Below are 27,905 nucleotides of genomic sequence, written 5' to 3'. Positions count from 1 at the left end.
CAGGCAGCAGCTTCCAGCTCCTGGAGGGTTTCCAAGCCAGCAAACCCAGGCGTGGTGGGGGAGCATGATGCAGCACAGCTCCCATTGATGCCTCCCAAACACTGGCCCTTCTCTTGGACCCCCCACTGCGCTCATCCAGCCTGGCTGCAGGGCTGGAAAGAGGGATTTTAGCAAGGCTAAGCCCACTGATGCTCTCTCTTCTGCAGGTTTGCTGCACAGGATTGTCCCCATATCCCGGTTTAGGCTCTGCTCGTGGGGACACAGCAGCACCTCAGCATCCACGTGATGCCAAGGAAAAGGATCCTGCCAGGCCCCAGAGAGCACTGAGCCAAGGCAGGCTCCGCTATCGATCCCAAATCAATGACAATTCAAGGCCTGGAAGTGACAGAGCCTTTTCCTAGTCCTTGCCAAGGCAGGGAATGGCGAGGAGGGAGCTCACTCAGAGGCAATAATGCGAAGCAGGAGCAGAGATGGGAAGAGCCGCTCTTGCAGCAGGTGGGTTGTTAAACAAATTGGACATACACCCAGACAAAAGGCCCAGAGGAAGGAGACCTGGCGGGACTGGACCTTTATCTCCAGCACGGTGCCTGCCAAATCTCTGTGCAATATTTATCAAGGGTGAGCGGGCAGGAGAATTGGCAGCCAATGCATCAAGTGAGGAATTAAAGCCACTGCTGTCCTTATCTCCCAGGCAAAGGGAGGGTGGACGGGAGCTGCGAGCCAGCCCAGGGCAACCGAGTTGGCAACTGTTTGTGGATTTAACAAGCCCAAACTTTATTTGCTCAGCTGATGGGGAGCAGAGCAGGGGCACCACGGAGGGCGAACAGCACATCCGCATCCTCCCCTGCCAGAGCCACACACGCTGCCTCCAAGCAGGTGTTTCAACTGGAGAAGCCCCTCACATCACTGGTAAGCATTGCATGGCAAAGGACGCTAAGGGGCCAGTGGTCTTTTAAGCCCAGTTAAATTCACTTTCAAACCAGAGGAGTTCAGCAGCTGCTCCACTTCCCCTCCTAATTTTGCCCAGCAGTGAAACAAGGGCAAAGGATGCTCTGCGCTCACATCTCCCACAGTCACAGCCACAGCTGCCCAGCGGACAGCAAACCCTGCTTGGCACTTTGCAGCCACCCTGTGAATATCCCTCATGAGACACAGGCAGGAAAACCACAGGGGAAGGGATGGATGTGACCTCGCTATCTGCAGAGCTCCCAGTCTGCTGAGGGTGTTTGCAGTGAGTGGTCCCCGGGGAGGGCAGCTCCGCTCCCGCAGCGGCCGGCTGGATCCCAGCCCCTCCGGAGCTGTGGATGGCGGGTGCAGGGCTGCCTCGTCTCCACAGTCCCCTGGGAATCCCCAGCTCTCACATAACGTGCTGGTAATTAACTCGCTTTATTGGCTTTGCTTCTGCTGAGATTGCGCGCTCAAGATGGGCTCCATCTGCTCCTTGCATGGGCTCGGCTGCCAAGGGAGGGTGGCATTCATCCTGAGAGAAACGTGTCGTTCTGTGAGCGGGGACAATGACAAGGCCATGTCAGTAGCCCTCTGGCAATGGCTACAGGTCCAGGCTGCCCAACTCCACCAAACCCTTTCACCACACACCAACCTCGTGCCCATCAGCCTCCTCCCACAGGCACCCAGCGGCCCCAGACCCAGTTCCACAGTGGCCACGGCAGCCACCAGCTTCATTAGAGTGTTTTAGGGGCTTTGCTTCTCTGTTTAATGTCTCTCAAGGCAAATGACAGCACAAGAAGCCAAGTGGGACCTCACTTTTGGAGCCGCTGGGCTGCTGTTTGCCAGGCGGCTGCTGGGAAGGAGATGCACTGATCTATATGCCTGGAGCTTCCAGTGCTGTATCCCCTCCCCAAGCAACACAACTCCTCCTGGAGAAATGGGGCACAGACACCAAGGGGCAGCAACACCAGAGTAACTCCCAGCCACAGCCCTTCCAGGCAGGTTCCCCCTTTGGCCTATAAATCCCCCCCTCCAAGGCTATTCCAGCCTCTGTCACGGAGCTGGAGCAGCAAATCTCAGCTTAGCTGGGAGCAAAGCAGCGCAGAGCACGTGGCGCTCGCCGGGTCCCCCAGCACCCATCTGCGCTGCCTTTGTCTGCTCAGCCTTTGAGCGCTGCTTTTCCTCCTCTCTGCTGCAAAGAAACGCATTAGTTGCACCATTGCTTGAATTTGTTTGCCAGCTTTCCCAGAGGCTGCTGCTCCCATCGGTGCTGTTTGGAGGAGGTTTGCACGCCTGCAGCGTTAACCCTTCGGCTCCTGCACCAGCGCCCCAGGAGCGTGTTGGCACACCCAAGACACATGAGCTGCCTTCCCCATCATGGCTCTGCAGCGCTTGGGGCCACAGCAAGCGCGTGCCGCTGGCCCGAGCTGGCACTTACCAGATGGGGAGATCCATTTCCCCTTCCCGCTATCCTCAGCGTTTCCTTAATGAGATGAGGTTTGTTGTGACCACAACCAGTGTCAGAGGGAATAAAAGAAAACGGGATCTAATGGGCTTTATGGCAGTGACAAGGACATGGGGACAAGCAGCCGCCAGCAGAGCCAGGGTAGTGGAGGGAGGGAAATGGTATTGGATGAGCAGGAAGCACAGGGGGGAAAGGCTGGATTTGCACCCAGGGAGGAGCTGGGGGATCCTGTTGCCCTGCATCCCATGTTGCACATCCCAGCATCTCACCTCCATGTGCACACACGCAAGGCTGGTACCCACTGATGGCCTGGGGCTGCAGCAAGCTGTGGGTATCCCAAAGGAGAGGCTTCTTCTGGACATGGGGTAGAACAAGCAAGGATGGCAGGAGCAAGCCAAGAGGGAGTTGGTGCAGGGGGAAAGCGCTTCAGGACAGCTGTTGAGCAGCAGCCAGTGGCTTTGCGTTGCCTCCCGCTAATTGCTGGAGTCAATGAAGCCGCACGCTCAGCTCAGTGACTTTCTGCAGGGTTTCCATCCGCCTTCGGTTTGCAACGTGCCATTCACAACTCTGGAAAGCTGCAGCCGATCAATCACAAGGTTTCCGGGATGACAAAAGTAGTAGAGACAGCCCTGAAGGGACTGCAGAAAACACAACAGCCCCAAAGCAGGTGAGGGGCGCTGGGGTCCGATCACCACGAGCAGCAAGAGGAGGAGATCCCGGCTATGTCGGTGCAACACAGACACAGTGATACGTCTCCTCCTGAGGCTGCTGGCAAGGAGGTGTCGCTGCTTCCCGCAGGAGATGGGCTCCAGGGAGTTCGTGTCCTGGCCCGTGGGGACGATTCCTGCTGCCGAAACCCCAGGAGAGCCCGAGCCGTGTTCTCCATCACTCTCGGCGTCTCCAGGTCCTCTGCACCCGCGCGACAAGGTGCCTGGTTGTTAAGCAGTTCAGCCTCCTTTTTATCCCGAGCATGGTTCTGAAGGTTTAAATAGAAAGGTATCAAAATAAAAGATAATTGTTGAGAAAGATGAATAGGGGGGAGGAAAAAAAAACACCCCATCAGCATGGAGGAACTCTTGTCTCATTTCTCACCCACGCAGAGCACAGCGATATCAGTGCCTTCAACTCTGGTTCATAAAAGCTTTCACGGCTTTATTACCAGCTCCCCGAACAGCTTGTCCTTTTCATAAGCCAAGGCCTCTGGACAGCACATCCGCCCATGGGAGAACCCATCAGGACATGGTTACTGCAGGCATAAACAGCACAGAGCATCACTGCACCACCTGACCAGGGAAGCCTTGTTTTAATCCAGGAAAGGGTTCAATTCACCCCAAAACACAAGAGGGGGAAAGGAGCCACCTCTGCCCCGGCACCGATGGACCAGGCTGCCGGGTGCCCTCACCTTCCCCAGCCCTGCTCTCCACAGCGGCCGGCTTTGGCCACGGAAGCCTTTCATTATCCAAACTGCTGCCCCTCGCCGAACGAAACGCCGCTGAGGATGACTCAGTGTTTAATGGCCTGGCTGCTCCGCGCGTCGGGAGAGCCAAGCAGGCACAGCACAACGCGGCATCCATCGGCTGGAGATGCTCTGCACGGGGGTGAGTGACCCCGCAGCTCGGAGCAGGGAGGCAGGCGAGCTGCTCCTTTCAAACTGCTGTGGTTTCGCTCAGGATAACCCCACTGGTTACGCTCCGGGTGCTGCAGCTCAAACCAGGCTGGCTTAAACCCTTCACATCCCTTGGGCAATGGGGATGTGCTGGATTTCAAACTGCCATGGTATCACCACGCTGCCTGTGCTGGCTTCTTGCTGCTCAGGATTCAGATGTGGTGGTTTCCTTTGGAAAGGTCTCTGGCGTAGGTGAAAAGGCCAGACCAAACAGGTACCAAAAGATGCAATGCAAGGGTTATCTCTGCCTCTTGTTTGCCAACCCAGGATGGCAAAGTGCACCGGGCCAGACAGAGCCAGCAATGGCAAGAAGCAGCTCTGCTAATGGCCTCATTTAGTCCCACCAAGATGCTGGGGCTTTGGCTTCCAGCAGATAATTAATGATGTGCTTATGAATTAGGAAGCCCTGGACCTCTACCAGGACTATGTGGAGCAATGGAGCTGCTGTTGGTTCAGAGCTGGAGCAAAGCAATGCCTTGAGCAGCAGCCCAAAGTGATGGGGACAACCAACGGGACTGGGAGAAGCCTTCTTTGCCTGTCTTTAACAGCAAGACCAGTTGGTCTCGGGGTACCCAGCCCCCTGAGCTGGAAGGCAGGAAGAGAAAGTCTGTGGATGTTGTCTACCTAAACTTTAGTAGAGCCGTTGGCACTGTTCCCCATAGCATTCTTCTGGAGAAACTGGCTTGGATGGGTCTTCAATGGGTCAAAAACTGGCCAAGGCCAAAGGCCAAAGCGTGGTGGTGAATGGAGTTAAATGCAGTTGGTGGTGATGTTCCCCATGGCCCAGAGCTGGGGCCAGCTCTGTTTGATGTCTTTATCTGGCTCAAGGACACCCTCAGTGAGTCTGCAGATGACACCAGACGGGGCAGGAGTAGTGGTCTGCTCGAGGGCAGGAGGCTCTACAGAGGGATCTGGATGGGCTGGATGGATGGATGGGGCCAATAGTGAGGTTCACATGGCACTTGGGTCACAGCAATCCCATGCCAGGGATTGGGGAGGAGTGGCTGGGAAGCTGCTGGTGGAAAAGAACCTGGGGGTGTTGGTCAAGAGCCAGCTGAAGGTGATCCAGCAGCGTGCCCACATGGCCAAGAACATCCTGGCTTGTATCAGAAGCTGGGTGGCCAGCAGGACAAGGGCAGTGAGGGGAAGGTTTAGACTGGAAATGAGGAACGAGCTCTTCACTGTCAAGCCCTGGAAGAGGCTGCCCAGGGCAGTGGTTGAGTCACCATCCCTGGAGGTATCAAACAGGCATGGAGATGTGGTGCTTTGTGACATGGTTCGGTGGTGGCCTTGGCAGTGCAGGGGGAACGGTTGGACTTAAAGGTCCAAACCTAAAGGATTCCATGATTCTAAGTCCCATGCAGATGCAACAGCCCCTAACGCTGGAGCCACCCCACCAGTGAGGAAGGCACAATCCTCGCGCAGGCCCCACGGTGCCTCATCTGAACACAGTTTGCTGTTGCTCCTGATGGTTATTTTCCCAAGCTTGGAAGTGTTTGGCCCCAAAATGGGCTCCTGGAAGCAATTTCAGATGAGCAATCTGTACCACCGGCGCTGATGGAAGCAATTTGCAACCCATTAGCAGAGACTGGCTGGGGAGATATTTTACATGTCACTCAGCCCAGCTTTGAAGGGGGGCACGAATTAATCCCCCTTCACCCCTAGAACCTGCATGGGGCTGTGAGGCCAGACCCACCTTTATGCCATCCTACACTGGTGGCCTTCCCATTTAATCTCCTCAGCCCTGGAGATTGCAGGGCTGGGGCTCTCGCAGCCCTGGAAGGGAAAGGGAAGCGGCAGTGTCCAACACCTCCAGTGCCCACAGTACCTAAATGGACCTTTATGAATTAAAGGTCTCTTTATGAATTAAAGGTCTCTCCCTCTTTTACGGCAGCGGGGCAGTGGATGCAGGTAAAGAAGCAATTTGCAAGCCAAGGATGCCTCAGAGAGAGTAATAGCAGGACATAACCCAAGAAAAGCATGGAAAAGCGCCTGGTACCCATCCCTGCAAACCCATCCTTGCCCTGGGGATGCTCTTCCAGGAAGCAGGATGGAAGTTGGTTTCTCTAAGAGGTGTGTATGGTGGAGGAGAGACAAACACTGCCTGGAAAGCGAGCAAATAGCCCCAGGCTGCAGTTATCCCTTGGCCCAAGCTCCCGAGGTGCTCCTGAGACGTGCCAGTGCCTTGCCTGTCTGCTGGAGCCTGCGCTGGGAGCCTCAGCGCTGCAGCACCTTCCCTTAATTACTTTCTTCCTAGTAATTAGATCTGTGGCCAGGCCTGCAGGGAGCCCCAGCTACTGCATCCCTAACCCGTGCTGGGGCCGAGCACCCATCTTGCAGCCACGGCAGCTTCCTCCTCCTCCTCCTCCTCTTCACACCCCACTGCCCATCACGCTCAGATCCCAGCTACCTTTCAGCCTTCATGCCCGGTGCCTTGCTGTTATCCGTTATCACCTGGGGCTAATTGTGAGCTCCTCAGCCACCCCGCAGCCGGTTCCGCTGCCTCTCCCAGCAGGAATTAACACAACCCTCACGTGGCTCCCCCGAAAAATAACACGGAAATGCTCGCGCTCCCCACGCTCCACTCGACTCCAAGGATGCAGCTGCATCCTTCCTGGCCCGGGGCCAGCGGCAACCAAGTTCCCTCTGACTGCTCGCCTGCAGGAAAGGGTCCTGGGGTGTTCGGGGGTGTTCAGGGTCCCCAACAGCCCCCCAGGAAAGGCGCTTTCCAGCCAGGATGGGCAGAGGCTCTGCGTTGGGGTTCCTTGTGCAGTGGCTCACAAGTACATCTGCAAGCGCATCCGCTCCGGCCTGAAACCCCGTCCATCCCTGCCGCTGCCCGGGGATTCACTGTCAATAAAACCACTGCAGAGAATGGCTTCTCATCTGGAAGGGGGAAAAAACCCAGGAGGGAAAGGCAGAAACAGCCCCTTTTGAAACGTCCTTCTCCCTTTTCCAAGCAGCACATCCCTCCCCGGGTTTCTAGCAGGAGCCCTAATGGAGAGACAGCTATGAGCAGGCGGCTGTCATCCAGGCAAGGAGCAATGCCGACTCGCTGCAGAGCGGAGCAGGGAAGGGAAAGGCAGAGCTGGTGCCAATGGACGCACTAATGCTGCTCTCCTGGGCCTTGCAGCCACGTTTCCAAGCTCTGGCAGGGTCATCCCTGTGCTCAGTAGCAAGCAGGGGGAGGCATTGGCTCATGGGGGTGTCCCTGGGCCCCATCTCCATCCCCAAGCAGGTCCCGCTGCAAAACCCCATGTTCCTGCTCAGGCAAGGACCCAGTCTGAGAGAGGATGCTCCAGAAAAGGACCAAACCAAGGGTGTCCAAGACATGGGATTTGGGGACAGGGATGCACGCCTGACCCTGCTGAACCCAATTGCCCATGTTCCCGTTAGCCATGGTTCAGACAGGGATAACGCACTGGGAAAGCTCCTTTGGGCAGGGATGCAGGTTGTTGAGACCGCCCTGGGGTCTGGCTGCCCCTTTCCAACATCGCGCTCCTAAAGGTCATTGGAACATTCCCCATTTCGCTGCAGTCACCTCACTGGGAGCAGTGGGCAGGAGCCTGCTGCAGGCTCTGCTCCCTGCGCTGCTGCTGGGCCCAGGTCTGCAGTGGGATGCGCGTCCCCAGCTCACCTGGGTGATGGATGAGGGCACCCCAGGCCTCCCTGGGGAGCAGAAGGAGATGAAGCGGGGTTGGAGATGCAGTGGCACAGCCGGGCAGCGCTGTGCAACCCTCGTGCATGGCCCTGGGGAGGAGCAGAGCACCCAGAGCCTCCTGCCCAGGGAGCACCCTGGGGACAGCAGCACCTTTCTGTTGCCTGTCAATGGCCGAAGGTGAATGACTGGGAAAGGGGCAGCATGTCCTGCGCAGGGCAGACTCCATGGGGGCAAGCATCGTGCTGGGGACCATGCCAGCAGAGAGCAGGGCTGAGCCCGGGGCAGGCACCCACCACCACCGCAAGCAGAAAGGGCTGGAAGGACCAGCCCAAGCGTGAGCGAGCGCCCACCGGGGCCACCCATGGGTGAAGCCCACGAGGGTGGTGGCGGCCGGGGCAGGGCAGAGCCGGGTCGGGGGTGTATGGGGGGGGTCCGGGAGGGGGTGCTCCGTCGGAGCGAGGGGCTGGAGCATCCCTGGCAGGCGCTGGGGGATGGGAGCGCACACGCACACACACACACATTACCCACATGCACACGGCAGCAGCACCAACAGCCCCTGCCAGCAGCCTGCAATCGCTGGAGCTCCTCCGCCTCTCCCTCCTCCTCCTTCTCCTCCTCCTCCTCCTCCTCGCTGCCCACCGGCCTGCGGCACCCCGGCCTCCGGCCCCACCAGCGCACAGACAATGACTTCATGCGGATTATGCATCTGAAGAAAGCACCCGCTCCCAGATAGCCACGGGGGGAGGTCTCCATGTGTTTGGCAGGGAAGCAGCCTCTTGCTCGCCTTCCTTCTCCTCCTCTTTCCTCCTCACACCCGGCAGCTGCCTCCTCTCCGGCGATGGTCGCCTCCGGTCCCCCCGCCCGGCGCTGAGCGAGGCCCCGGCGCATCCCCGCTCCCCCGCTTGCACCAAGGTACCACCGAGGCTATTTTTATTCCCCTCCTTCTTTTCCGGTTCGCCCGCCGCTGCCGGGCTCGGTCCCCGCTCGTCTCCCGCTCCCGTCTCCCCAACCCAAGAGGTGGAGGGAGGCTCGTCCCAGCCCCGGCACCCCCGACGCAGCGGCAGCCACCGTCGCACAGCAGAAGGAGCCCAGCGCTGGCCGCGGCCGCCGGCCCCGCTTCCAGGTTCGCATCCTCGATTCCTTCATCCGTTTGTGGATGCGCCGGTGCCATTTGGGGAAGGGAGAGGGGGACCGGGAAGCGGGGGGGGGTGGGGGGGGTGGGGGATGTGGGGTGGGAGCGATGGGTACAGAAGGGTGCTGGGGGGGCATGGCAGCCCAGTCCTGCCATGGGATGGGGAGGGCAGAGAGGAGGTGGGAGGGGAGGAGATGCAGGAGGCTGCACCCAAATATACATACATATATATATATATGCAGACATATATGTGCATGTGTGTATATATATATATATATATATATAGGCTTGTGGGGAAAGCAGGGCCCAGCAAAGCATCTGCCCCATGACCTGGGTGCATCTCCAGCATCTCCCTGCATGGGGATGCCATGGGCCAGGCAGCGGCAGCACCCACGAGGCCACCGTGGCACCACCGAGCACCCACAGGCTCCCTTCTCCGCAGAGTGGCCACCCCGGGGTGCCAGCGCAGACCATGATGGACCTGAAGGTGGACGAGGAGGAGGTGGACAGCGGGCAGCCGGTGAGCATCCAGGCCTTCGCCAGCAGCTCCACCCTGCACGGGCTCTCGCACATCTTCTCCTACGAGCGGCTGTCGCTGAAGCGCGTGGTCTGGGCTCTGTGCTTCCTGGGCTCGCTGGCGCTGCTCACCCTCGTCTGCACCAACCGCATCCAGTACTACTTCCTGTACCCCCACGTCACCAAGCTGGACGAGGTGGCCGCCACCAGGCTCACCTTCCCCGCCGTCACCTTCTGCAACCTCAACGAGTTCCGCTTCAGCCGGGTGACCAAGAACGACCTGTACCACGCCGGCGAGCTCCTCGCCCTGCTCAATAACAGGTGGGTGCTGGTGCTTTGAGGTGGCTCCAGGCATCACCTCCGCGTGCCAGGGCAAGGCCCCAGCCCCTCACCGTGGCTGGCACGGGCAGCATCTCCTTAGTCTCCATGAGGAAGCAGATCCTGGGTTAGTTCAGCTCTGTAGCTGGATGCCGCAACACCAGAGAGCCACCAGGTCCTGCTTCTGCTCCTGGGTACGTGGCTGCCGGGCTGGGCTGCCCTGCATAGACCTGGCACTCATCGTTCCCATGCGTGTGTGGACATGCAGCAAGGCCAAGGCCACTCTGGGCTGCCTGTGGGGCAGATCCAGCATGCGTGGCTCCAACACCATGTCCTGCACACCTGACACATGCACCGAGGATGGGGGTACCAGCAGGTGAAGCTGCAGAGCATCACCCATGCCCCAGGACCGGGTTCTTGCCATTCCTTGGGCCACGGTGGCAGCATTCACAGTGAAGCCCCTCATCCACCGCCTCCAGCCCATCCCCATGGCTGTAGAGGTGCTGCCAATCCTCTCCTATGAGCCTGGCACCAATTGGTGCTGCCAATCCACTGCTATGAGCCTGGCGCCAGCAGCAAGGCTCCTGTTCGCCAAGTGGCTTCACCGCTGCCCCAGGGAGGGGGTTGCATCCATGGGAGCAGGGGCTGAGACCCACCACACTCAACCCATGTCCAGCAAGGCGATCGCCTGCATCCATGATGCCACCAAGGAATGGGGCCGGGCTGGCCTCAACCAGGGCTGGTGCTGTGGGACCAGCTCCTCATGCTCTTGAAAATGCCACATGCGAAGCAGCCGGGACTTTGCTGAGCCCACAGCGGGGTCGGGGTAGAAGGAGCTCATGTGCAGCTCAAATGGCTTTTGCCAGCGGGAGCAGGCGCTGCCCTCAGGCCTGAGCTTCTGCCTGCTCTTTCCCCCAAGATACGAGATCCCGGACACGCAGAGCGCCGACGAGAAGCAGCTGGAAATCCTGCAGGACAAGGCGAACTTCCGGAACTTCAAGCCCAAACCTTTCAACATGCTGGAGTTTTACGACCGGGCCGGTCACGACATCCGCGAGATGCTGCTGTCCTGCTTCTTCCGTGGCGAGCAGTGCACCCCGGAAGACTTCAAAGTGGTGAGTGCCCCCCACGGCCCCGGCCCAGCGCTGCCTTTCCTGCACCTGGAGCTGCTCCTTCCAGCTTGGAAGCGACCGGCAGCATCCAATGCCAGAGGGTGTTGCTGGGGCTTGAGGTCCAGGCGCTCCTCAATGTGGCTGCAAGGGATGCTCCTGCATGGGTAAAGCGCCCCGGGATCACTCGGGCTCTGCAAAGCAGGGCTGTGCATGCCGGGCTGGAAACCTTGTGCTGGAAACGGCCGTGTGCTGAGGAGACACCAGTGGGAGAGCTGGGAGAGCCGCGGCGATGGCCGGTGGGGACCTGCTGGAGCCCTGCAATCCCTTAGGGAAAGCAGGTCCCGGTGGCACACGTGGCGTTGTGCCCCAGCACGGTTGTGTCTTGTGCTTGTGCACGGATCCAGTGCACAATAAAGCCTTTATTATCCCCCTGCGGCTGCCTCTCCCCCATCCAGCTGGGAATTAAACAGTGCTATTCGGGTGCTGCCTGACAAATTGGGCAGCCGGGGTGGCTCTTCCCGAGCTGGCTCCAGCATGGAGCTCTGCGCTGCTCTGGGTCCCCGTCCTTGTCCCCAGCCTAGGGATGTCCCACTCGTGTTGCATGCCAAGGGAGGATGAAGCCACTGAGCATCCCAAGGTACCGGCTGCGCGTCCGCAGAGCTGCTGCCCCGGTCCCAGCCCAATTTGGGTGATTTTAATCATCTGCATTAAATTCCTCTGAGAGGCTCTTTGCACAGAGCGATGCTTGTTGTCAACCATCAGGCGCTTTATTTGTTAAATGGAGGCAAGTTGCAGCCCGGAGGGGGCTGGATCCTTTCCAGCACTCCTGCGGCCACCAAAGCATCCTCAGGGACCCTCATCCCAGCTCCCTGCCGGGGTCCATACACCCTGCTTCCCGCATCCCCTCCAACCAGCTAAAGCAAAATAGACTCACAGCTGGGCTGTTATTCCTGCCTGGATTATTCCTTGCAAGCAGGTTGGGATGATTTAATGGAATTGATTAGAAAAAGCTGGCTCTGTGCTACATCTCTGTTGCCCTTTGGACTCCCCTCGTAGCCTCGCACAGGCAGGGCTGGGGATGGTGCCGCCTGTGTGCGGGGTCCTGCCTGCTGTCACATCCCACTTTGCTCTTCAAGAAACCTTTGCCCCATCCCTGCACGGGGGTCCTGGGCTTCACAGAAGCTTTTAGAGGCGTTAGTTTGATGCTTGATGCTGTTTTGCTGCTCCCTCCTCCTGCCTTGGACCCAGACTGAGCCAGGCTCTGTGCTGCTCTGGGCCTGGTGGCACCAGTTAGAGCTGGTGGGTGCCGGGGACCATCACCCAGTGATGCACCAACCTCCCCGCAGCCCACGGCGCCCCGATGGGGATCCCACCACCTCATGCAGGGGCCTTGTTCACCTCGGGGAGCCCTTTGCACGGTCCAGGCTTGTGGCATGCCCTGAGGGGGTGCTTTTACAGCCAGCGTCACCCTTCTGCTCTCACTGGTATAGAGGAGGTGCCGCGCTCAGGACGGGCCTCGCTAAGGGGGGATTCTGGGGCTGCCCCGACCCCGGGGCCCGGGGGGAGCTGCCTGCACGCACTCAGGGCTGTGCGCTGGTCCTGAGCCCTTTGCCGCTATCGCACTCCAGCGCCGTGGCCATTGGCAGAGCCGAGGGGCCGGCGGGGCGATGCTGCCTGCATGCTGATGCCGGCCGGCACGGGAGGCGATGGGGAGGGAGAGCGGCGCGGCCCCGACCCGCAGCGGCTGCCGCGTTAGCGGTCCCCGGCGGAAGGGAGGGCTCGGGGGAGCTGCGGCGAACGGCAACGAGGGCAAGCGGGGCTCCTGCCCCTGTGTCCCCCCCCCCCCCCCCCCCCGCGCTGCCCCTGTGATCGCACCCATCCTGGAGCACCCCAATGGGGCTGTTGCTGGGGCTCAGCCCCCTCGCCCCATTGCCCCAGTGCGCGGTGTCACCGTGCAGCCAGGACAGGATTCCCCAGCACACGGGAGGCCATGGGAAAGCCCATCCTGGGATTATACGGGCTTTTCCCACCTCCTCTTTCATCCTGCATCATCACCAGGCCACATCAGGAGGTCCGTGGCATTGCTCATCTCCATCTCTCCCTACCCTGGTTGGTGCACGGCAGCAGCAGCAGCTATGTGCAGGATGCAGGGATGCTCCAGGGATAGAGGTGGAGCTGACCAGGCTTGAACTCATCCTGTATAGGGCATTGAACCCTCTAAGAAGTCCCAGGGGGAAACAAATGTCCCCAGAGGGGCAAACACAAGGCTGAGGGGTAAATCCTGACCCTTCTCAGGGCACAACCATGAGGGACACGGGCTGAGGATGTCACCAGCCCCAGGGCTGTGCCCAGAGCCCTGCGCTCCCAGGGCCACACGTGGAGCAGGCAGGGGGTGGCTGCCTGGATCCCGTTGCAGGGAAGGGGGAATTGCCCTCGCTGTTGCCCCCGTTTCAGGGCTGTGCTCCCTGATGTGCCCATTAGCAGCAGAGATCAATGGGTCACACTCACCGCTTCATTATTTATAAGCTGGAGCCCTTGCTCCTCTGCGGGAGCTCGCAGCCCTGCCGCCTCCCAGCTTGGGTTTCCTCTCCCTCCATCCTCACTCCCTATGGCTCTGCTCCTTGCCCAGCAAGAGAAAGGCCCAGCAGTCTTCTCTGGGCTCTAAACCCCCTTAATTGCCTTTGTATCCCAGGGAATAAAGAGAAACACAGAGGCTGAGCTCCCTCTCCATGCCCACGCGACAGGAATTGGGGCTGCTCTGTGCAAAACCAGCACTAAAACTTGGGATGATGCCCCATGCTCATGAAGCCCCTTTTTGGGGGGGTCAGTGCAGCCAGGGATCATGCAAGGAGCCTGGCGCGGTGCAATGAGCGCTTACAGCTTTTCCTTCTCACACTCCATGAGCATGACCCGGGGCGAGAGCCACATCCCCAGCTCCTTGTCACCATCCTGCTTCCAGGCCGAGCCTGGCGTGGAGCTGGGAGCCCTGGGGCAGAGCGCATGGGACATCCTCCAGAAGCTGCAGAGGATTAAGACCTCTGGACCGTTTCCATGAGGCTCCAAGGCTGAGCTGGCACGAGGGAGAATTGAGTTTGACATGGAGATCATGCCGCTGCCTTTTGCATTGAATTCTGCATCCTCTGCCCTGGAAATACCGAGTGGACAGAGGGAGAAGCAAGGGAGGGAGCAGGAAAGGTTTGGAGCACTTCCAGCAACTCCCAACCATCCTCCTCATCTCCAGAGCAATGCAGGAGCTACTGTGACAGAGAACAGATCCAGCAGCATCTTGCTGTACCTCGCACCACCCCATTGCAACCTTCTGGACCCCACTGGACACTATCAGATCCTGCTGTGCCCCTCTGCACCCCACTGTGCCCTCCATACCCTGCTAAGCCCCATCTGCACCCCCAGAGCCTCTCTGCACCCCCTGAGCTCCCTGCTCAGCTCACAGCCTCCTCACTGCACGCTGCTGGTCTCAGCGTATTCAACCAGGGGATGCTGCTCTCTCTCTGCTCCATCTCAACCCTCAGCCCCGCAGGATCCACACCTCAGCACCCACCAGGGGACCCAGGGTCCAGCTCCCAGCGCCCCATGGCCCTGCATGGAGCTGCAGCAGTCACAAGCCCAGGAGCCCCGTGGCGAGCAGAGCTCTCCTGCAGCGCAGCGTTAGTGGATAATCATAGAGCTGGAGGGAAAAGCATCTCCAACACAGCTGGAGAGCCCAGCGCAGGAATCACTGATACCCACATCTTTCCTGCAGCTTTTGACAGTTAATACAAACCCCGCACGGGCTCATCTGGCTCTGGAAAACCAACCTGGGAAGCACATGCGGGCAGCAGGGATGGCCACTGGCCCCAAACAGCATCATCCTCCAGTGCTGGGGCTGGTACCCGGTGCTCGCTGAGCCCAGCAGCTCCCAGCACGGCGCCCGCCGGAGCCAGCACGTGTGCAAATTCTGTAAGACATTCAAGTGATTTATGTAAATCACTCCTTAAAGCAGCACACGGGCTCCTAAATCATTTATAAGCATTTGAAATTGCTCGCATGTATCCGTTCTTTCCGAGCAGCGATTCACCTCCAGCATCCTGGTAGCTCCCCCGGGGACCCAGCAGCATCATCCCCACCTGCATCACCTGTGAGCTCCCAGCCGGGCTCCCCCTCCACATGGGCCTCTTTGCCGTCCAACAGCAGCAGCGTTTGACCCCGGAGGTTGCATCATTTTCCAGCTGAACGAAGCAATCCCAGTGGGACACCGGTTGCCTGGTGCAAAAGAATCGGAGGTGATGGAGCAGAGGAGCAGCCACGCGCGGGATCGCGGCTGTTGACTGGCGGTGGCTCGGCTTTCCTGGGAAGCACAGTGGGTCGGGAGCACCCGGGCTCCGGGGGCTCATTGGCAGCACCGAGATTTTCCAGTATCGCTGTATTTGGCTCCAAGCAAACCACCCGGAGAGCAGCCGTGAGCAGTTCAGCCCTCAGGCACGGAGCAGTGACACCAACGAGAGTTGCTCCGCAGCTGCCTCCTTTCCACAGCTTCATCCAGGCTTTTCCAGACACGGGTGTGAGGATTTGGGATCCCTCAGCTGCTTGTGGGGCTTTGCTTGCCCCATATTAACGTGGGGACAGCAGCTCTCGTTGGAAGCCGGTTGCAGTTCACGCTCATTCTGCAGCGGGACAGCGATGCCCTGGTGTGACCCCGGTGCGTTTGGTGCTCGGGAGTGATGCTACTGAACCCACCACGATGCTGGCTGTGCTGGTGCAGAAGAGGGTCAGGAACAAGCAGGCTGAGGACCTCGGTGCTGGGCACAGCACGGTGGGAGGCCGACGCGTGCCTGTGCCTCACAGCTGCTTCATTAGCAGCTCTACAACAGAGCAGGTAAATCATTTAGCACCTCCAAGCTCTAAGCACTGAACAGCACCGCTTCCACCCATCCCAGCAGGCGGTTAAGAGGACATGCAGGAGCAGGATCAGACCCGGCCGCGGGTCCCTTATTGCCTGGTGCTGCCCAGGGGCAATGTCCAACACCAGCAACGCACACAGCCGTGCTCAGAGCCACAGTGCCCAGCGCTGTGTGCACCCAGAGGGGTCATGCCAAGGGCTTGGAGCAGCTCAGATGCACCTCAGGCCATTGATGCTCCTCTTGAGATGCCTTTGCACATAAAGTATCATTTAAAAATGAATTATTAATTATTATTAATAAGCTTTAATAGCATCTGTGGCTGCTGGAAGAGATGAAGAGGCTTTCAAGTGCTATCGAGCCACAACAGAGGCAAGGATGTGTGCCCTGCAGATGCCAGCCCCTAAGGGAGCTGCAAGCTGGAAATGCAGCCCTGGCCCATCACCAGCACATGGGATTTCTCCAGACCCTTCCCCTTGCTCTCCTTTGGTCAGTATCTGAGCCCCAGGTGAGCAGCCCCGGAGCCATTGCCAACAGTGGCTGCCTCAAAGCATCGGCCCAGGAAAGCTCCTGGTGCTGTTTCTCCCTCTTCCCTCCCAGTCCAAGTGGGGAGAAGCTGGAGCAGAGCGGGGCAGGTCCCCCGAGCATGAGGCAGAGTGAGAGGAGGCAGAGATCTCCATAGGGAGATCCAGGAAATTAACTCCCAGCCTTTTGCCTCAGCTTTCATTTATCTCCCTTTCTCTATGTGCCTGCGGAGAGCTTGGCCGGAGCCAGGCCTCTCCAAGCAGCAAGCATCCCTGTACTTCCTCCATTCAAGAAGCTCCTCAGCCTCTTATTTATTTACCCAGGCCCTGACACTTGGACACGACCTTTTACTCCTTTTTGCTCCTGTGTGAAGGGTTTGGTGCATCTGCAACCAAGCTCTTACCCTGAGGATGGAGATGGGCACAGCACGGTGCTGGAGCAGGGGCCTTCCCTCTGGTTTATCAGGGATTTTAAGCCCCGTGATTCGGCTTTCCCTGCGGCTTCACAGCCAAGTAAAGGGACAGGGAGACCCCTCAAGAGCAGCCACACGCCGGGGCTCTGCATCTCCCCTGCTTGGATTAGATTAGATTTGAAAACCGTGATGTGTGCCGAGCCGGAGCGAGCGAGCAGAGCACGGAAACCAGACAGGGATACAACTTCCCCCCCCTCCACCACCAATAAAAGCATCAGCTTGAATCTTCTTGCATGAACTGCCTGAGCAATTGTGAAGGATGTCAGAAGAAATTGCAACCTGCTTATGGGTAATTCCTGATCGGCAGGAAACATGGAAAGGCGTTGGGATGAGCATCCACACACAGGAATCCCTGCCGCATGGGAATTAGCGGCACCTCAGCAGCATCCTCTGTATCCCGTTAAAGCAGGAGCCAGCACAGTGCAGTGACCCCTCCATGGCATAAAGGGACATCACCAGTGGGTGAATCACCTGGAAAGCTCTCAGCATCACAAACGGTTTCAGTTATAACGGCATAAATGCATCCCTGGATAAGTGGATCCAGGGATAAGGTGGCTGTGGGAGGCACCACAGCGGATGCATGGAGAGGACCCGGCTGCAGGTACACGCTCGACTGCCCTCGGAGCCGTGGGGATCCCATCTGAGCCCTGCAGAGACCCCAAGCCACTGGGGCAGCAGCACCAGCGCCCAGCTGGGAAGCGCTCAGCAGCACCAGCCCAGAGAAGCTTTGAAAGATTAATGGAGTTTAAATGGAAGCGTTTGGAGAGGAGATAAGGCTCATCTGATATGAAATCATATGGAACAACGGCAGCCAGGGAGGCCCCAGGTCCGTAATGAAGTCCACTTAGCACATTACTCACCATAATGTGCTTTTTATTAAAGTCCTGTGCTGTAGATGCTGGGGCTGGATGGTCCAAGGGAGCTCTGCCACCAAAAGCTGTTGGGCTGGAGCATACCAGCCCTGCACGGTCCCAAAAAGGGACCTTTGGTGTCCCATCCCCTTTGTGAGCCAGGGACAGGGCCACTGCATCAATGAGCACCACAGCATCGCCAGTCCCCATGGCTGGGGCTGGGCTGCCTGGGCCTGCAGGGATGGGGTGGAGAGAAGGCGGAGGTGGGGAATAATACAGAGGAAAAACTCCTTTTTAATCATCAATTTTTCTGCATTAGAATGTGACATGCTAATCCACTGTGAAGCGTCTAATCTGAGGGATAAAGGGCTGGATAACACAAGCTGCGCCCGGCTTGGCTGGCAGAGCAAGTGGAGGCAAGGTGGCAGTATCTGATAAAGGGTGGCAGGATTAGTCCCAGCAGAGATCCCCACTGCCCGGGCAATCCCACCTCGCTTGGCTGCCCTCACTCTGCCTCTCAGCAGGGTCAGGGGGGGATCTGCAGCCATAGAGCTACCCCGAAGCCGCTCATCCTGCCCAGAGCGGCGATGGAGGCACTGGGGGTGCCACCACCACCACCACCACGGCAGCTCTGGGAGCTGCAAAGCACATTCCTGGGCCAAGGCACATTGCAAACCTGATTTTCCTCCCCTTCGATGCAATGCACCCGGCTGCGCTGTGGGAGCAGGACAGCCCGGCTGCAGGGGGCCCATCTGCTCCATCAGATACCCATTCCCAAATCCAGCTCCCGGCCGCTTTCACCCCTTCCCTCTGGTCAGCTCCAGCCTTTGGGTACCCCCCGGGGTGATGCAGGGAGCTCAGCCCCAGCTCAGCCAGCCCTTGGCAATGCCCCAGTTACAAACCCAAAAGGGTCCAGATCCAGAGGCACTTTCTGCAACAGCCTCCCCAGGGCTGGGCTGCCGCTTGCAGGCCTGGGATAACACAGCTTGCAATGTTGTTTTCTCCTCGCCTCCTCGGGGATTGGTTTATCTCTATGAATAACTCCATCCCGGCTTTGATCTCCTCTGCCATTAAAGCGTGACAGGCTGTGAAATGTGCTGTTGCTGCCGTCAAATCCCCCTCCCGCTTCCCTCCGCCGCCTCCGTGTTCCCCTACTCCGGGAAACCTCCTTTTCCTGGGCCCATGAGGAGCTGCGAAGTGGGGCCCAACTGCCCCAGGACAGCGGCCGAGCGCTCTGCCAGAGCCAGGAAAACCCCAGCTCCAGCATCCCGCATCCCTCGCTGCGGCAGGGCCGCGCTGAGCATCCCTGGTCCCCAGCGGTGGGTCGGGGTGCGGCAGCAGCATCCCGCCGCGCGCCGCCACGGGGGCTGATGTCACGGTTAATTATAGCATCCCCCCCCCCCCCACCGCCACAGCTTTACCTGAGAGAGGGTAAAAATAACTCCTGGCAAGGGAAGAGCTGGAACGAGCCCAAGGACTCATCCAGCACCTCCCAAACTCGCACGCACCAGGGCCACAACCCCGCTGGCTGCACCGTGGGGACGTGGCCACAGTTTGCCCCCCGTTGTGGAAGCAGGATGCACGCTCCTGAGTGCCGGTGCCACCGTGCTCGTGGCTGTGGCTGTGACCGTCCCCGGTCACCTTCACCCCAGCTCAAGTGTCAGCTCTGGGACAGGAGGTGGTAACCGGAGCCAGGGCCGTGCTCAGCCTCACTGCACCTCTTGGCTGCTCGGAGCCAGCCCTGGCACCTTCCACAAGCTGTTTAAGCCAAAGAGGGCAAGTTAATGGCCCCAGCTGAGGGTGGAGTGTTCTCATTACAGCAGATCCCTCTCCCTGCTGCAATTGCTCCCAAGAAGACACATTAAACCTCTCCATGCCATGGGGATCAGATCAGCCCCTCGCTCACACCATCAGGGGCTGACCCACTGCGCCCTACCAGGGCTAAACAAGCCCCTTCAGGCTTCTCTGCCATTTTCCTTCCTTCTTCTCCTCTCCCTCCTACAGGCATTGCACAGAAACTGCCTGCCCCAGAGCCAGGGAGCACCAGAAATCCCACCCCAAGCTCAATCAGCTCGTACCTGCTCAAAGCATCCTCTAGCAGCATGCAGTCAGCACAGCTTGCCTCCACAGGGCTTAACCAATCCAGCACCCTCAAACCCCATCCCAACTGAAGCCCCGATGCCTTTATAGCCCAGCCCAGGATGCAGCTGCAGCTTGTCTCCATCAAAGGCAAAGGGCTGGGATGTGACCTGGTCCCCATAGCACGGTGGCTCCCAGCCACCCAATCCGCCCCCTCGGTCCCGTTTCCCAGGGTGAGTTTCCAGCTCGGATGCAACCTTGCTTTATGAAATCTCATCCCGTGGCTCGGGCACTCATTCCCAAGGTCACCCCCCCTTCTCCCAGGCACCAACAGTGTCCCCAGCTTTGTGGCAACTGCCAGTGTCCCCCCTAAACAAGGGCCCTATTGGATATATTGAGCCTGGAGAGCCCCAGGATGGCTCCTCAAAGGACAGCCCGTTGTCACATCATCAGTCACCATCCTGGCTGAGCCTGCCCTGGCAGGGATCCCCAGTGCGTGCCCTTCCCGTTACACCGGTGTCACTCGCTTGGGAAGAGCAGATGAATTTGCTCTTGGTATCAGACCAGACCTGTACAAGTTTCCTGGTTGCATTTGGTCGCTCAGTTTGGCGGTGCTCATATCCATAAGCCAGGATGTGCTCACGGACTGCGAGCCCCACAGTGCATGTGGGGAAGGAGGCACAGCAGCCAAACTGGTGGGCTGGGGCGTGCAATGAACACCCAGACACCCACTAAAACCTCCGGTCCAGCTCTTGTGCGTCAAAGCACTGCTGTATTTAGATGCTTCCCTTCCCCTTGGGCCGGCGATGGCGGCTGCAGTGCTGGGAAGGGGCTGGAGATTGCTCTGTGGTCACATTGATGCTTTTATGAAGTGCTGAGTGCAGGAGAAAGGCAAAACCACAGGCAGGGGCTGTGCTGCTGCAGGGCTGCAGCGAGGAGACGCCTTTGTGCCCAGCTGCCGGCTCCATCCCACCGCCATCACCCGGGCTGCCCTCCTGGACCCCAGCACCATGAGGCCTGGACACCATTCCCCAGGGAAAGCGGTGGCTCCCTGTGCCCCATGGGGATCCAAAGCACGAGGTGACCACGCACTGGCTGTGCTCCGCAGGAGGAATCATCACCTGGACCATGTCAGTGCCCAAATCCTGCCCAAAAGAGCCCTGGACTGGAGGACAGACCTCACACTGCTTGGGACATTGCCTTTGCTGGATGCTCCCATGCTTATGCTCTATGGCACCTGGAGATCAGCCCGTAGGGACGGGATGAGCACCGTGACAGCCTGGGGACACCAGAGCATCCTCCTGCCCTCACTGGCACCACCTGGATGGGCGCTGCAGCAGGACAACGTCACAGGCATTTTGGGAAAACCTCTGGCCCCAGCTGCCCTGATGAAGATCCTGGAGGCTGGCATACGGTGGCTTTGGAAACAGGCTGGCACCCAGCAGGGAGACCTTGGCTGGCGCTGCTGGTCGGGCTGCCAGGACCGGGCTGCCCTGCAGTGAGGATGGAGGATGCAGTGTGGGGATGCAGCACTCCTGGTACCCGTGTACACCCCTGTTCACCCGTGCCCACCGGACCTGGCAGCACCTCAGGGCCCCGCAGGCAGCACCAGGAGCTCCCAAAGCACCGGTGCTTCCGGAGCCGGCAAGGTCCCTGCTCCCTCCTGCCAGCAGCGGTCGGTTGTCCCAGGGGACCTGGGGAGCTCGCAGAACCGCCCCTTGCTCCTCCTCTCCTCCTCCCAGCTCCTGATATATCCTCCTCTCCCTGTCCCCTCTGAGCATCCTTCTGCTCCTCTCCTTCACGCGCCTCTCGCTCCTTTTCTCTTCTGCGTTTCTCCTCTCTGAACTCGCCCCTTCCTCCTTCCCTGCTCTCCCCCAGCCCCTCTCACCCACACCCCGAGGAACCGACCCACTCTTGAAGCCCCCTGGGCTGGGGCAGGGCAGGAACCAGGACCCCCACGCCGGAGCCAGGACCCCCACGCTGGACAATGCCTCTCCAGATATTCTGCACCATCTCCTTCTCCAGCGAGGAAGGACCAAGAGATGCTGCAGCCACGGGGACAGGAGATAACGGAGCAGATGAGTTCCTGTATGGGCAGGAGGAGGATGAAGAGGAGGAGGATGCAGGGGCAGCCACGGACTTTGTGGCCTTCGCCAGCAGCTGCACGCTGCACGGGCTGAGCCACATCTTTGTGGAGGGCAGCCTGGGTGCTCGGCAGGCGCTCTGGGCGCTCGCCTTCCTCCTCTCCCTCTCCGTCTTCCTCTACCAGGTGGCCGACCGCATCGCCTACTACCTGGAGTACCACCACGTCACGCTGCTCAGCGAGGAGGACAGCCCCGAGATGACCTTCCCTGCCATCACCTTCTGCAACATCAACCGCGTGCGGGCCTCGCAGCTCAGCCACGAGGACCTGCTCTACCTGGGCCCCCTGATTGACTACGAGCCCGGGATGGAGCTGGGCTTCACCCCAGCCCAGCCTGGCCCTGAGGAGGAGGAGGACGAGCCCCTCAATTTGTACGTGTTCTTTAACCGCACTTGCCACCAGCTGGAGGACATGCTGCTGAGCTGCAGCTACCGGGGCGAGCAGTGTGGCCCCGGTGACTTCGCCGTGGTGAGTAGCCCCGAGGTGGCCGGGAGCAGGGAGCAGCTCCGGCCGGCACCATGTGGGATCAGGCACTGCGGGGGACACTGTCCTTGCCAGCCCAGGGACAGGCTGCTGGCCACTCTCATTGGAGTTGGGGATAGCACTGGCTGCAGAGACCTGCTGCTGGGACACGGAGAGCAGTGCCAGGGTTCTGTTTGTCTGGCATCTCTGTCCTGGCATCACCATGGGGTCTGCAGTGATCGGCCTCACATGACCCTTGCCTGGGCTGGCAGCAACTCAGTGGCATGGATCTTAAGATGATCTTCAGGTCCTTTCCAACCCTAATGATTGTATGATTCTATGGAGACATGCTGGAGGTGTCAGCTGGAACGGCCGAGGAGGGATGGGAGGGATCAGGAACCCGTCCAGCCCTGTCCTCTGCAGGGATGGAGGAGGGCTTGGAGGAGATGCTGGTGCAGGAGTAGGGCTCAGTGCCGCCGTCTCGGGGAGCTGGGGCTGCCGTGGGGTATGTGGGGTCGAGGTGCTTTAACTCTGTAAATGTCTCCTCTGAGTCTGTGCCATGGTGGGGAGCATCTCGTCCTCCATCAGGGCCATTCCAATGGGGAGAGACACCCCATAGAGCAGGAGCGTGAGCCGGATCATACCCCAGGCTGGGGCTGACAGCGTTTTGGGACTGGCAATACCCTCCTGGCTCCATGCTGCGGTGTTGGCAGCAGTTCGATGCTGGCAGAGGGGCCCCAGCCTCAGCCCTGTGTCCTCTCCTGCAGGTCTTCACCCGCTATGGGAAGTGCTACACCTTCAACGCGGGGCAGGACGGGAAGCCCCGGCTCATCACCATGAAGGGGGGCACTGGCAACGGCCTGGAGATCATGCTGGACATTCAGCAGGACGAGTACCTGCCGGTGTGGGGGGAAACAGGTAACCCACGGCCCCAGCGGCTCTGCCAGCAGGTCTGCTCGGTCACCGGCAGCTCCTTCATGTCCCTCAGTCTCCTTCCTCTTCCCTCCTTCCATTTCTCATCACTTTGGGTCCTCTTCTTCCCTTTTTCCTCCTTATCTTTGCTCTTTGCCATGGCAACTCCCCATCAGTTTAGACAAGCAACCATCACTTGTTTATAAATAGAGGCAAGCACTTTCCCTGCTGCACTCCTGGGTGCTGGAGCAGGAGGGTCAGAGGCAGAGGGGACAAGGACATGTGTAGCAAAGGCATGGATGGATGGATGATGGATGGATGGATGGATGATGGAGGGATGGATGGATGGATGATGGATGGATGGATGGATGGATGGATGGATGGATGGATGGATGGGCGGGTGGGTGGATGGATGGATTGATGGATGCATGGAAGCACAGGCCTGCAGAGCGGGGTCCAGCACCATGCTTACCTTACTTCTCTCTGCCACAGATGAGACCTCGTTTGAAGCTGGGATCAAGGTGCAGATCCACAGCCAGGATGAGCCCCCACTGATCGACCAGCTGGGCTTCGGGGTGGCTCCCGGCTTCCAGACCTTCGTGTCCTGCCAGGAGCAGCGGGTAGGGACTGGGGGGGGGGGGTGTGTGGGATGCTCCCCTTGGCCCTGCACTGTGAGCTAGACCTGCTGTGGGGCACTGAGCCTCCTCCCTATGGCCCTGTTGCCTGCCCCTAGGTCAGAGGGACCCATACAGCAAGGGTGTCTGCTGTAGGGCTCCATCCTGGGGGCCGGTGGGCTTCTCTCCTCACTCCTGGCTTCTGCCCCGTCCCAGCTCATCTACCTGCCACCTCCCTGGGGCGACTGCAAGGCCGTGGCGGGCGACTCGGAGTTTTACGACACCTACAGCATCACCGCCTGCCGCATCGACTGCGAGACCCGGTACCTGGTGGAGAACTGCAACTGCCGCATGGTGCACATGCCAGGTGAGCCCTGGGCATGGCAGGGCCCGGGCCCCACCGGGCTCAGCCCACTGCCGTGGTCCCACCAGGAAAACCTGCTTTCTCTCTCCTCCAGGCGATGCCCCTTACTGCACCCCGGAGCAGTACAAGGAGTGTGCGGATCCGGCCTTAGGTGAGGCTGCGGGGCCCCGCGGGGCCGAGCTGCGTGTGTTGGGTTTCTCCATCTCTCCATCTCCCTCTGTCCCTGCCCAGATTTCCTGGTGGAGAAGGATAATGAGTACTGTGTCTGTGAGATGCCCTGCAATGTGACCCGCTATGGCAAAGAGCTCTCCATGGTGAAGATCCCCAGTAAAGCCTCTGCCAAGTACCTGGCCAAGAAGTACAACAAGTCGGAGCAGTACATCGGGTAACGTGCTGCAGCCACAGCGATGGGGAGGCATCTTTTGGCCCTCCATCCCAAATCTCAGCCTTATCTTATGTCCTGCACAGGGAGAACATCCTGGTGCTCGATATCTTCTTTGAAGCCCTGAACTATGAGACCATCGAGCAGAAGAAAGCATACGAGGTGGCTGGTTTGCTGGGTGAGTGCTGGTGGCTGTGCTGGGGGCCCTGCAGCAGCACCCAGCCAGCATCTGCCAACAAGGTTGGCCCCATGCACACGGGCCTGCTCCCAAGGATGTGCTGAGAGCATGGATGCAGAGAGGGGCACCCACTGCCATGGCCACAGCAGTGATGAGTTCTGCCCATTCTCTGCCACCGGGCACTGGATTCACCCCACCCTGATGGCTTCCTTCTCCTCTGCAGGTGACATTGGAGGGCAGATGGGGCTGTTCATTGGGGCCAGCATCCTCACAGTACTGGAGCTGTTCGACTACGCCTATGAGGTGGGTCCCTGCCATCCTACGGCTACCAGGGGGGCAAGGTTATCGTGGAGCACTGAAATACTCATGTGGGACATGGGGAAGACCCCGCCATGAGCCCCCACGGTACTGAGATGTGGCTCTCGCAGGTTATAAAGCATCGGCTGTGCCGGCGGGGCAAGTGCCGCAAGAACCACAAGAGGAACAACACGGACAAGGGCGTCGCGCTGAGCATGGACGATGTGAAACGCCACGTAAGTGCCGTGGGAGATGCTGGTCCCCTCCTGCAGCTCAGAGGCTGCCCCAGATGTGGCAGGGGGGGTGCCACCACTTTAGGGAACGCTTGGGGAAGGAGCAGGGGCACCAGGCAGAGACGCTGGGGCGGGGGAAAGGACTCAGTCTCTGCACGGAGCTGGGTGAAACCAGTACCCCCGGTACCCATCCATCCTCTGCCCTGCAGAATCCCTGTGAAAGCATACGGGGCCACCCGGCAGGCATGACGTACGCAGCCAACATCCTACCTCATCACCCGGCCCGGGGCACCTTTGAGGACTTCACCTGCTAACCGACGTCTGGATGTACAACCTGAGCTACCAAAGCCCTCCGGAGAGCTGCCCTCCTCCCTGCGAGCGCCAGCAGAGAGACACATCTAAGGGGACCTTGCTGCTCGACACGGTGGGACACGGACAAGAGCGACAGCCTCGGATTTGGGGGCAGGCAGCCGGGTCGGGTCACGCAGCCCCTGTGGCAGCTGCTCCGTGCCTGCCCCGCTAGTTCAGAGACTCGAGGATGCTCCAGCCCGGCCACCCTCGCGGTGCGGGGAGCGACACGCACAGCGGGCTGGGGCCCGGGCCCGGCCCGGCCCCCCCCCTCGGCTCCCCTCGGCCTTTTTAACTAGAACCCAGAAGCCAAGAAGAAGCAGCCGTTTGGCCGCAGTCTCCATCCACAGCCCTGTCCGTCCGTCCGTCCATCGCCTCCATGCTCATCCTGCTCCAGCGCCTTGGCCGGTGCTTGCTGGAACCCCCATGCCTGGCAGGGGGGGGATCATGGAGGAGCCCCATGGTGTGCCCAGCAGACGTGGCCGTGGGTTCAGCAGTCCCAGGAGAGCCTCGCTGTCCCCTGGGATCGCAGTGGTCCGCAGCCAGCCCTTGCCTGGGCACTCCCAGCCACTCCATGCGCCTGAAGACGGGGCACCTCCACCTCTCCAAAACGTCTTCCTCGGCATCCTGCCCCAGGGACGGCGGTGCTCAGCCACCCAGCTTGCTGGCTGGCCACAAGCACCACAGGGGACACGGCCATGGGGTGCCACTTTGGCACTGAAGACCCCGCTGCCCAGGCACTCGTGATGGTGTGGTCTCCCTGCCTGTCTCCCCTGGGTTCCATCCAGCCTGGCCAGCACCAGCCCTGCCCCTCCTTTCCCCAGGGAACCTGGGGCTCCCCCGTGCGGCCCCCAAAACAGCCATCCTCGGGGCAGAAAGGCAGAAGGAAAACTCCTGAACCCCATTTCAGCTGCAGCCACTGGCCCGGCTCAGCCAGGGGTACCACAAAGGATGCTCCTTTGGCACCGCTTTAGCCATGCGCCGGAGCCCCACCACCAAAGGGGTTCACAGCTTGAAGGACACCCCATGGCACAGGGTGCTCTGGTCCACGGGACCGCAGGCTCCCACCCCACTGAACCCCACCACCCCCCAGCAGCAGCTGCCCCCGGGCACCGCCAGCCCTGGGCATCATCGGGGCATCCCTGAGCTCGCTGCCCTGGGGCTGCCGCTGCTCCTCCTGCCACTGCCCTCACCCTGGCACACAGGGACCTGCCCCAGCAGCTGGGCTCCGGCTCTGGCCGAGTCTCTGCTCCCCAGGTCCATACGTGCATCGTCATCTCCCTCTCGGGCCAGTGGAACTTGGCCTGCCCCAGCCCCTGCCAGCCCCCAGGCCCCACACACCGAGCAAGAGCCCTGCCAGGGCTGAAGTGCTACTTATCTTTAAGAGCTTTTGCAATAAGTCTTTTTAGTAAGTATTATTTCCAAACTGCAGTTTTGGGTTTATTATTGTTGTCATTAGTAATATTATTATTATTAATTATTATTTGCTTCCTGACCAAAATTAGGAACTGGGGGTCAGTCCTTTGTACCCAGCGATCGCCCAAAGATGACGGGTTGGCCACATCCATAAATTTTCTTATGGATTTTTCCTAATGTTTCATTGCATTTCATTTATTTATTTCCTTCCTTCCTTTCTCTTTCCCATTCAAGCTTTTAAAGATGGGGCTGGGATTTGACCTTGACGCTCACTTGTTGAAGCATACAGGTTTTTTGTTTGTTTCTATTCGATCATCTGCATTTTATATTTCTTATATAGAATATATATGACTATATATATATGTGTACATATATATATATATCTCTATATATGCATCATATCAGTGTAGATATCCATCTAGTAGCATTTAGGCCTTGTTCTTGTGCCATTTTCTTTTCTGTTACTGATCTCTGAATGCCTTCAAGTGTATAAAGTGTTGAATTCTCTCTGGTATCTGTACTATGTACACACATTTTCATAGGAAGCACAATAAGATGACAGATGCATTGTACATCAATACCTGCTACTCTTAACGATGATATAAAGAATGATATAACTCATGAACACTGAGCCTTTCTCTCTTGCTGAGCTGCTGGAAACGCTCCCTAAGGAGGCAGGTGGGGATGGCAGCATCCCAGGATGCTCTTGAAGCACTGGAATCCCGGCACCATCACCAAAAGGGGGGGGGGGGGATAAAGCTTTGGTCCAGCCTTCCAGTACTGTCCTTAAACGCACACGTGAACACAAGCAACATCAGAGCTGATGCTGAGCAGCATCACATTAAAGCTTCCCTTTGCCAAGGGCTGTGCTAACGTGGTGACAGCCCTGGGAAGCTCCAGCATCGCCGCCCGGTCC

At 59.2% G+C, this 27,905-nt stretch overlaps 1 protein-coding gene across 2 annotated transcripts; it reads left to right on the top strand.

Annotated features, from left to right (window-relative positions):
- Positions 1 to 8,372: 8,372 nt before the first annotated feature.
- Positions 8,373 to 27,581, top strand: ASIC1 (acid sensing ion channel subunit 1). Of its 2 annotated transcripts, XM_065659495.1 has the most exons (13): positions 8,373 to 8,652; positions 8,756 to 8,863; positions 9,315 to 9,709; positions 10,626 to 10,821; positions 23,013 to 23,163; positions 23,650 to 23,777; positions 23,988 to 24,138; positions 24,230 to 24,286; positions 24,367 to 24,520; positions 24,604 to 24,695; positions 24,919 to 24,998; positions 25,124 to 25,228; positions 25,435 to 27,581. In XM_065659495.1, the coding sequence occupies exons 3-13, from the start codon at positions 9,345 to 9,347 to the stop codon at positions 25,537 to 25,539; spliced, it is 1,584 nt and encodes a 527-aa protein (XP_065515567.1). In that variant the 5' UTR covers positions 8,373 to 8,652; positions 8,756 to 8,863; positions 9,315 to 9,344; the 3' UTR covers positions 25,540 to 27,581. The 2 variants fall into 2 exon arrangements, with proteins under 2 accessions (XP_065515567.1, XP_065515566.1); XM_065659494.1 differs by lacking the exons at positions 8,373 to 8,652; positions 8,756 to 8,863; positions 9,315 to 9,709; positions 10,626 to 10,821 and adding an exon at positions 21,628 to 22,251.
- Positions 27,582 to 27,905: the final 324 nt, after the last annotated feature.

Source organism: Lathamus discolor, chromosome 23 (genome assembly GCF_037157495.1).
Source record: "Lathamus discolor isolate bLatDis1 chromosome 23, bLatDis1.hap1, whole genome shotgun sequence".
Classification (NCBI taxonomy): domain Eukaryota; kingdom Metazoa; phylum Chordata; class Aves; order Psittaciformes; family Psittacidae; genus Lathamus; species Lathamus discolor.
The sequence above is the reverse complement of the archived record's forward strand: the minus strand, read 5'-3'. Positions and strand labels throughout refer to the sequence as shown.